This window comes from Macadamia integrifolia, unplaced genomic scaffold (genome assembly GCF_013358625.1).
Source record: "Macadamia integrifolia cultivar HAES 741 unplaced genomic scaffold, SCU_Mint_v3 scaffold1913, whole genome shotgun sequence".
NCBI lineage: Eukaryota > Viridiplantae > Streptophyta > Magnoliopsida > Proteales > Proteaceae > Macadamia > Macadamia integrifolia.
Window position 1 is genome coordinate 93,554 of NW_024868415.1, and position 9,135 is coordinate 102,688.

The 9,135-nt window shown below is 39.8% G+C and overlaps 1 protein-coding gene across 2 annotated transcripts; it reads right to left on the reverse strand.

Moving 5' to 3' along the window:
• Positions 1 to 217: 217 nt before the first annotated feature.
• On the reverse strand, positions 218 to 8,806 carry LOC122065176 (serine/threonine-protein kinase D6PKL1-like). Of its 2 annotated transcripts, none has more exons than XM_042628978.1 (3): positions 8,555 to 8,806; positions 6,275 to 7,779; positions 218 to 1,289 (listed from the first exon to the last, which is right to left on the reverse strand). In XM_042628978.1, the coding sequence occupies exons 2-3, from the start codon at positions 7,519 to 7,521 to the stop codon at positions 413 to 415; spliced, it is 2,124 nt and encodes a 707-aa protein (XP_042484912.1). In that variant the 5' UTR covers positions 7,522 to 7,779; positions 8,555 to 8,806; the 3' UTR covers positions 218 to 412. The 2 variants fall into 2 exon arrangements, with proteins under 2 accessions (XP_042484912.1, XP_042484913.1); XM_042628979.1 differs by lacking the exon at positions 8,555 to 8,806 and adding an exon at positions 8,075 to 8,516.
• Between the last annotated feature and the right edge of the window lie 329 nt (positions 8,807 to 9,135).

The following is a 9,135-nucleotide window of genomic DNA, read 5'->3' on the forward strand; positions in this document are numbered from 1 at the left end:
ACCCAACCGGCACTTTTTCACCCCTATTTAGATCCTATGGGTGAAGTGATTCTGGATCCAAACATATCAATTGATTTACTTGGGAACTTGGATTACAGTCTTTGTTGTCGACCAAAAGCATGAGAGTGAGTGGACGATGGCATAGTACATCAGTTAAAGAGTACCCAAAACTATTCCACAATTTCTGTTCCAAGAAATATAACAGAAACAGAAACAGTTGTTACCAAACGTAGAACATTCCTGAATCAGCATTCCTGGAAAAAAGAACAGTGTACAGTGTACTATCCTCCGAACGGTCCTAAGAACTCTCAGATGTTAAAGCTTTATGTAAGACAGGGCATTGCAGGCAAGTTCTTTATAATTTAACAAAGCATGCCAATACAACAGATTAAGAATCATGGAGATCCAAATATTAGAAGAACTCGAAGTCCAGATACTTACCCCCAGACTTCATGTCTGCACCTGCCATCCTCTTACTATTGCTCCCCACCCCAACAGTATCGACTACCCCAAATTTTCCAGGCAGCTCAGGCTCCATTGGCCTCGGCACCTCAGGTGGGGTGCTGCACCGAATTAACGCCCAGTTCACACCTTCAAAGAATGGGTGCTGCTTGATCTCAGTTGCTCCTCTCTTTACCCCAAGGCGGTGCTGGGGCTCTTTCACCAGCAAGCCCCGAATCAGATCCCTGCTAGAGTAACTGGTTGCGGGTGAGTCTGGAAATCTCAATTGCTGTCCAACCACATTGAACAGTGTTGCACGGTTTCCTGAACCCTTAAATGGGGTCTTTCCATACAGGAGCTCATGCAAGAAGATACCAAAAGTCCACCAATCCACAGCACTGCCATGACCTTCTCCCTTTATAATTTCTGGGGCCAGATATTCATGAGTTCCAACAAAGGACATGGACCGGGCTGCTGTCGGCTCAGCTACAAGCTCTGGCAGCGTGCTGGCTGGCTGCCCAGCCTCAGCCCGGGGCTTTCGATTTTTATTCTTGTTCTTCTGAGGAAAGATCCGTGGAATAAAGCATGCTGGTTGGATGCAAACAGAAGAAGGCTCAATACATGCTGGCTGGACACAAAATGCACCACCGGCGCGTTTTGAGGGATCTGAATCAAATGAGGTCTTTATCAGGGTAGGTGAGACTGCACATCTTAGGGAGAGATCAAAGTCTGATAGCATTATGTGGCCATCATCACGGACAAGAACATTTTCTGGTTTCAAGTCCCTGTAAACCACTCCCAACATGTGGAGATACTCGAGGGCCAGAAGTACTTCTGCTGCATAAAACCTGCTTAATGAAGACCAAAATCAGTGTCATCTGATTTAAAACAAATATGAGAAGAACAAACAATTTTAAAAAATATAGAAATAACAGAGAAATAGAGCATTAAGAATAAAGGTTTCCTTCAACCTTCAAAGGAAGATTATATTTCATTTAAAAAAGATATTGAAGTGATAGATAATCATCAGCAGATGATGATCAGTGAAATTGAAATCAGTCCCAAAGATGAACTGTCCTTAAAGAAAACAACACTGTCCAACTAAGCATTTACGAATTAAGATGTTAAAGCTATAGTGGAGAGTACGCCCATATGATGTTTTCAACCCTTTCAATAGAACAGCAGCATAAGAGATTTTTTTCCAGAGCTTACAAATAAATTGCAAAAAATTGCAAAATTGAGCACATTGAGAAAGTTCAAAGATATCCTAGCTAATTTTTAAGTTCAAATTTATATATATATATATATATATATACACACACATATATATCGTACCATACAATTGATGCATATGGTGGTTGTATGAGTCAGCAGTACATGAGCACAGCTTGGAAAAAACTTAAACTAACAAGAAAATAAAACAAAAAAATTAATTTCCCATTGGAACTCCATCATAGTCATTGGCTGGTTTCACAGGTTGAGAACTGGCTAACAAGTTGGCAACTCGTTCAGAGAATGTAATCAGAGGGCTCGAGTAAATACTGTGGGCCATCTCTTCTTATTACTGTCGTTTATTGTAGCTTAAATTTGGCTTATATTTGGTCCCAGGCAGTTTTCATTTGTCTCTTTTTTGTATCAAATCAACAGGTCCCTTGTATATTCTGACTGATCCAATCATGTCATTAAGATACCATAAGTGCAACTTCCCACTCAGTGCCAAAAAAGAGATATTCTCTAATGTTTATGAAAAATTCAAGAGAACTAGAGTATAGCCCCAATACCAATTAGACTGTAACAACTCCTCCAAGAGAATATTCTGTATGCCATGGTGCATTGGTCCAAACTTCAAGTGGTTAGGAATAGGAATTACTTGTGAATAACCTGATTCAGAACAGCCAAAAAAATAATGACAGATGCTCTGGACTAGGTTTTATCATCACTTAAATGTATCAATCTCAATATATCTCCTTGTCTGAAGAGAAGAGAATAGGGGGAACTCAAAGCCATCAACATTTGTGGGAAAACCCTCATCTTCCTTCCTAGCCCACCCACAACCCTTAAAAATAAAATTACTATAGTAGATTTGAATTGCTAATAGCAATCCAATGGAAGACTCTGCTATATCTATCGCCTTACTCTCAACTATTAAGTTTTGATGCCAAATCACTTCTTCCCTTCAAAAAATCTTAGAAAATTCGCTTTCAACAGCCATCTCCCCTGATTTTCGTTTGGTTCAAGATCTTTCACTTCTTTTCAGCTTTATTATGTCCACTGATCTCATTAACAAACCCAAGCTACTTCAATCTTGAATAGACAATCTCATACGCATGAGTACAAGCTTTATTAAGACGAAAACAAACAAACAGACATACTATAAGTCTAAAACATATAAGGCCCCAAAACTGAATGATACAAACAGATATCATAAACAAGCTTTACAAGAAAAACGTATTATTCCAGTCTAACTTATGTATCTCGTAATATATAAACTTTCCACAATAGAAGCCCAAAAACCACAATGGCAATTGCCTTCACAACCCTATGTGCTGGTTCCACTTAACCATCGAATGATCCACAACTTTTCTCCAACCACAAATTCCATATGGGAGTCATGGGCAACTTTCTGCCTGTTCAATTGATTTTCAAAATTTCCAGCCCCACATAATCTCATACACTCCTTTAGCCATGACCCATGAGATAGAGCTAAGTTCAAGATATCAAACCATGCCTCATGGGAAAAGGAGAATGAATCAATGGGTGAGGAACAGTCACTGTGTCCCAGAAAAGAGACAACCATTAGAAATAAGAAATATTTTTAGATAAATTTTCTTTTCACAAAATCAAATTTTATTAAAAAGAAGGAGAAAACACCATGATATCAGATGGTTGAAGGTAGAAATAAAATCTACAAAAGTAACCCACATACAAATATGTAGTGCCTTTCAACAGGAATCTTCCTCCCCCCAACACCTCTCTCTTTTTCTTTTCTTTTTTTTTTTTTTTTTTTTTTGCCGCCGGGGGTGGGGGAGGGGGGGGATTTGCTTGATGCAGCCACCATAAGCCCAACTGCTATAGTGCATATAATTAAATATAGAAGGCCAGCTTTAACAGCTCCTTTCTCAGTCAAGTCATTCAATCAAAGCTGGAGAAGGCAGCAGATGCAATGGCACTGCTGAATTTCTACATTGCTTATTAAGAAATGTGGTATAGTCATTATCCTGACAATTATTTTATATTCCCTGCACTTAACCAGGAAAGTTAATTCACCCATTGGAGGGATGGATAGCACAACCCCACTACCCTGTCTCAAGGGCCTTTTTGTCATCTAGTGGAGCTCATGGAAGCAATGAGAACTTCATACAGTATCATCCAATGACATCCTCGATTGTATATGTTGTGTTCCATAGTGGGAGACTTCGAGGGAATTTTCTTCCATTACTTTTGCATAGGAGACCTTCCTTCCCATGTCATGTCCTTCCACTTGTCCATCAGATTGCTGATGTATGTGCCACTGGATGGAGAAATCGGGGTTATCTCAACCACCATGCTCTCATTGTCTCCATGTTTCCTGTTTCCTTTTTCTTTAATAATGTTTGTACACTTCCACCCTCCCACCCCCACGCAGATGTTGCAATGGCACACTGCTTGATGTAGAGAACTTTCAGATATTAACACGCATGCTATATTTCCAGAATAGGTAGAGAGCAATTCATGAGAAAATATGCAGATTGTACAGAAACTGTCTCACCCTGTTTCAGTTGTTGGGGAATCTCTGTATCCTTATCCTTTTTTTTTTTTTTTGGGCGGGGGGGGGGGGGGGGGGGGTTGGGGGGGAAGCTCAGCTCCTTATTTATTTAAACTAGCACAATTTAATAATAGATAAACATGTTTTCTCCTTCTGATCCGACGGGAGAAGGGAAAAAATATGGAAAAAGAGGAAAAGGAAAAGCATAGCACTTTTCACTTCCCAAGAAATGCACCTTCAAAAGAATGATCATTCATATAACTAGGACTCTTTTCAATGTATAACTGTACAAAGGTCCTTATAACTATCATAAGGAGAAAAACATTCACCAAATCCACATCAAATCCCAGGACCACTTCATCATGTACAACCTCCTTCCTTGTCCTGACTACTTCATTGATATAGTAGAAAGAACTTGCAACTCAGTAAAACCACATCATGAGCATGGCAAATGTTGGGAGAATAGTCCCTCATAGCCTTTTTTTTTTTTTACCTCATATACTTGTGAGTCCCTTCACCCAACAGATTGGTCTTTTGAGATGGAGATTTACATGGTATCAGACAAGTTACGTCCCGTCTCCGTTCTGGTTCCATCTGCGTGTAGAGTGGCTCCGACCGACCTACACATGAGGGGAGTGTTAATCCCATATCGATTGCGAGTGAGAAATCCCTTTCCTAATAAACCTGTGAACACTCTCCTCTCATCAGATCGGTCTTTTGGGATGAAGATTTACAGCAACCATTCAGTTAAACCTCCTAGCCTTAATAACATTACACGGATGAACACCTTAATTCTCCTCCACTGATTGACTTAGCTTTTACAAACCTATATTTTGGATTCTTCAGTTGCTCTACCTAATCCATCATTGGTAAAACATTCAATGATAGTATCAATACCATCATTTACATGGTATCAAAGCAGGTTACGTCCTGCCTCCCTTCCGGTTCCATCCGCGTGTACAGTGGTTCCAACCTACCTACACGTTAGGGGAGTGTTAATCCAATATCGATTGTGAGTGAGAAATCCCTTTCCTAATAAAGCTGTGAACACCCTCCTCTCATCAGATCGATCTTTTGGGATAAATATTTACAGCAAACATTCAGTTAAACCTCCTAGCTTTAATAAACTTCCACAGATGATATCACTGATAGCTTCAGGATTGACAGATTGAACACCCTAATTCTCCTCCACTGATTGACTTAGCTTTTAGAAACCTATGTTTTAGATTCTTCTGTTGCTCTACCCAATCCCATCATTGATAACCCATTCAGGATGCTTAGGAATGTCAGTCTACTTCGAGGTCATCTGAGTCTAGTACCATTACGAAGCTTTCTTAAAGATCAAAAGCATTAGAAGATCTTCTAAGAATTAATCTGATCAAATCACATTAATGGTGCAGAATAGCTTCAACGGCCACACCAATCACATAAAAACACCCGCAGGGGGGGAGGGAAATAAGTCCCCGTGACATGACAAGTCACAGAGGGCTACAAGAGTGAAGATCAAAACGCATCATCACATGCAAACTGTGAAAGTAACCTCGAACTAACTTGACATTCTAACTCTAAAATAACAAACAAAGATCAAACAAAAGCCTATTCGAGTGTAGATAGGTCAACGTAGTTCACAAGGTAATCTTTAATCTTTCATGAATCTAAAGAACAAAAAGGAAAGAGAAGGGTAAATATTTCCTTCTCCAAAAAAATCACAGATGAAGTATAATGGAAAAGAAAAAACTAAGCATCACCACCACCATGGAATATTATTACAGAGAGAGTTCACAAAAAGCAGTAGTGATGCACATGGTAGATAATATAGGCAGAGTTATGTTAAATACAAAGGGTGATGAGTCTACTAACTTAAATACCCCTAGATACTTTCTTGCTCATGAAATTGATCAGGTGAATCACCCATCGGAGAAGCAATCATTTTCTTTAAAAAAATGATCGGGTTTCTCATATATTAACCAGGGGGGGGGGGGGCATGATCTTAACTTCAATACATAAAATAAGGATAAAATATCAATATGTTGCCAAAGCAAAGGGCTAGGAAATGAAACATTGAACATATGAAAAACTTCAACATACCGTGCAGCATACTCAGAGAAGTGTTTCCCAGGCTGCCGCTGCCTCAAAGTGTGCAAATCACCTCCTGGACAATACTCCATGACCAAACATGAGAACCTGTCGGTCTCAAAGTGTGTGTACAAAGTTGGAAGGAATGGATGGTCCAACAGCTGCAGTATCTCTCTTTCTGTCTGAGCCCTAGTCAATTTTTTCCTGCTTGCCAGTGAGGCCTTGTCCATCACTTTCATAGCAAAATAACACCTGGTCCCACTCAATTCAGAGAGATAAACACTTCCAATGTCACCAAATCCAAGCCGTTTGAGCAACCTAAAGTGACTCATACCCAATATTCCATCTCGGGCTCTTACAGCAAGAATGGCCTTCCACCTAGGATCATTTCCTTTGTGAGGCTTATTAGCACTCCCAGTAATATTGCTCCAATTACTGTCATCACTAAGGCCACTACTATCACTTGCACGGCTAACACTAGTTTTTGCACTTTCAAGTGAGTCTCCTCTAACACTCCCTTTAGCACTCTCACAGTTCCTTTCCACACTAAGCATACCATCACTAGTAATCCCATCACTTCTGTATGTACTAGTACAGCTGTTGACAATGCTCATAGCAGTGACAACACCAATACTGTCGATGCTACTATGAGGACTTACATTACCGCTAGGAGGCAAAGAAGCATCCCAAACACATTCCTTCTCCTCAGAATCTGGTGGTAGAAGTGTGTTATCTGTAGCATGCGACGCACGAGGAACTGAAACTGGAGAAGATGATGTACCCAAATCATTAGGTTCTTCAACCAGGTTTTCTCCAGGTGAAAGAATAGGTGTACTAGATTTCATGCCAGGAATCCGGAGGGAAAGATCCTCTATAAAGGGACCCTTCGTGGACAAGCTTTTCACCAAGCGTCCATTCTCAGATTTGTTTTGACCAATTGGTACATAGACAGTTCTCATCAGATCGGTATCGACTGGTTCAGGAGGATGACTAGCCCCAGAGAAAGAACTAGAACCACCTTCTTCACAGGAATCTCCACTGCCCTTAAAGGACAAAACATCAGGGGTAATCTTCTCTGATTCTCGGGAAGAGCTTTTCCCTTTCCATGCTTTTAATAGGGCGGGTGAGTCTGAACTTTGAGATCCACGGGCACTGGATGGACCCTCATCTTCTCTGACAACATTTGCACGTATCTTTGACAACTGACCCACCTCAGGAAATTTCCTGGGAACCATCTTTGATTCAGGAATCCTCTCCATTTCAGATGATTGTATATCATTACATGGATCTTCTAACTAAAGCACCAACCCAGTACTCCACTAAATTCTATTCTTTCTTCCTTTTAAAACCCACAGGATTTCTTTTTTTCTGAAACAACGAAGTACTGAGTAATGAATAATTAACGAGCAACACCACAGAGAAACTTGAGGCCTTAATCGTCCTATAATTTCCAGGACAATAAATAACTAATGTATATACGCAGTTATGCAGGTAAACCAAATTCCTTTTGCACAAACCTACGAAGAAGATGAAAATCCCATCAAAATAAATTAATTAATTCCAGATTCAATTAAACTGATTAGTAGAGTGGAAATCAGCATAACAAAGATCCAATCGAGAAACAAGTTGAGATCAAACAGGGAAGACATAGTCTTGCCAAATCAAGATAAAGCCTAAACACAAATGATACATGCATAGTTTCCAAATGAAAGAGTATCTAAAGGACACAGAAAGCAGCTAGTAGCCAAGCAGAGTTAAATCACATCAAATAAGAGAGTTAGATAGTAGTAGAAAACCAAATCCAGTACTGACCTTATGAAGCACTTGACAACTTCCAAACCATCAGAAACAATCCTCTAATTCAAAAAGAATTTACCCATTTCTAAATCTTAGCAGATAAAAGAGTAAAAGCAAACAATGGCTCCTGAATCCTGATGCTTACCTTAACTCACAAACAAGTAAGGAACTGAAACTTAATAAAATAAGAGCAAAAGTGGCTGGCAAATTAAATTAAAGTTTTTTTTCAGAACATCGAGAACAAAAGCAGGAATACACCTGCAAGCACTAAAAAGCAAAATGCAATATTATTCCAACATGAACAGTCCCCATCAAGAGTGAGATTTCAAAGCTGGACCCTTCAAAACCACGGAAGAACTTAAAAAAAAAGGGGGGGAATACTAAGAATTAAACAAAAACTAAAGATCTAGAAACCTAGAATCCAACCCAAAGAACTAATTGAGGAGAGAGAGCAATGGCAACAGAGAAGTAGAGGAAGAAGCTCGACAGACGCACCAGTCAATAGTGAAGAAACATAGCTTGGCTCTCTCTCTTCTCCTGGTTATCAGTTGAATAATGGTGCATGAATCTAGGGTTTCCAGAGCTCGAACTGGGGGTTCTACGGAGCTTGAGATGTACTTCACTCAGTTCTCACATCTCTTCTATCTAGTGTGAGAACGAACTCTAGAGAGAGAAAGAGAGAGGACTGCGGAGTGAGGAGGAGGACTAACACGAGAGAGCTGTAGCTGGAGCTCTCGCTTTTGGCTTTTTTTATATATATAAAATTTTTCTGAAATTCAGTACTAATAAGTACTTTTTTTTTTTTTTTTTCAAATTTAGAGGTCTGAGGGTCATGTGTAAACAGTGGATATTACCGCCGGGCAGCTGGGAAAAGAAGACACTTTTGGGGTTTTGGTGGGCCCACTCCCCTTAGTATAGCAGTCTTATTGGGTCCCACTTCGTTGTATTGTGGGCCCCACTTCTGTTCCCTCTTTGATCCACATATCTTTTTCAGAATACAAGATTTGAAAAAAAAAAAAAAAACCCGGCCCAAATTTGATGGGGTCACCAAACAAGCCCTTAAATCACGAAGAATT

Coding starts and splice junctions, on each gene's coding strand:
- LOC122065176 (XM_042628978.1), bottom strand. CDS start 7,521: ATGGAGAGGATTCCTGAATCAAAGATGGTTCCCAGGAAATTTCCTGAG. Junction 1,290..6,274: donor TTCTCTGAGTATGCTGCACG/GTATGTTGAAGT, acceptor TTCATTAAGCAG/GTTTTATGCAGCAGAAGTAC.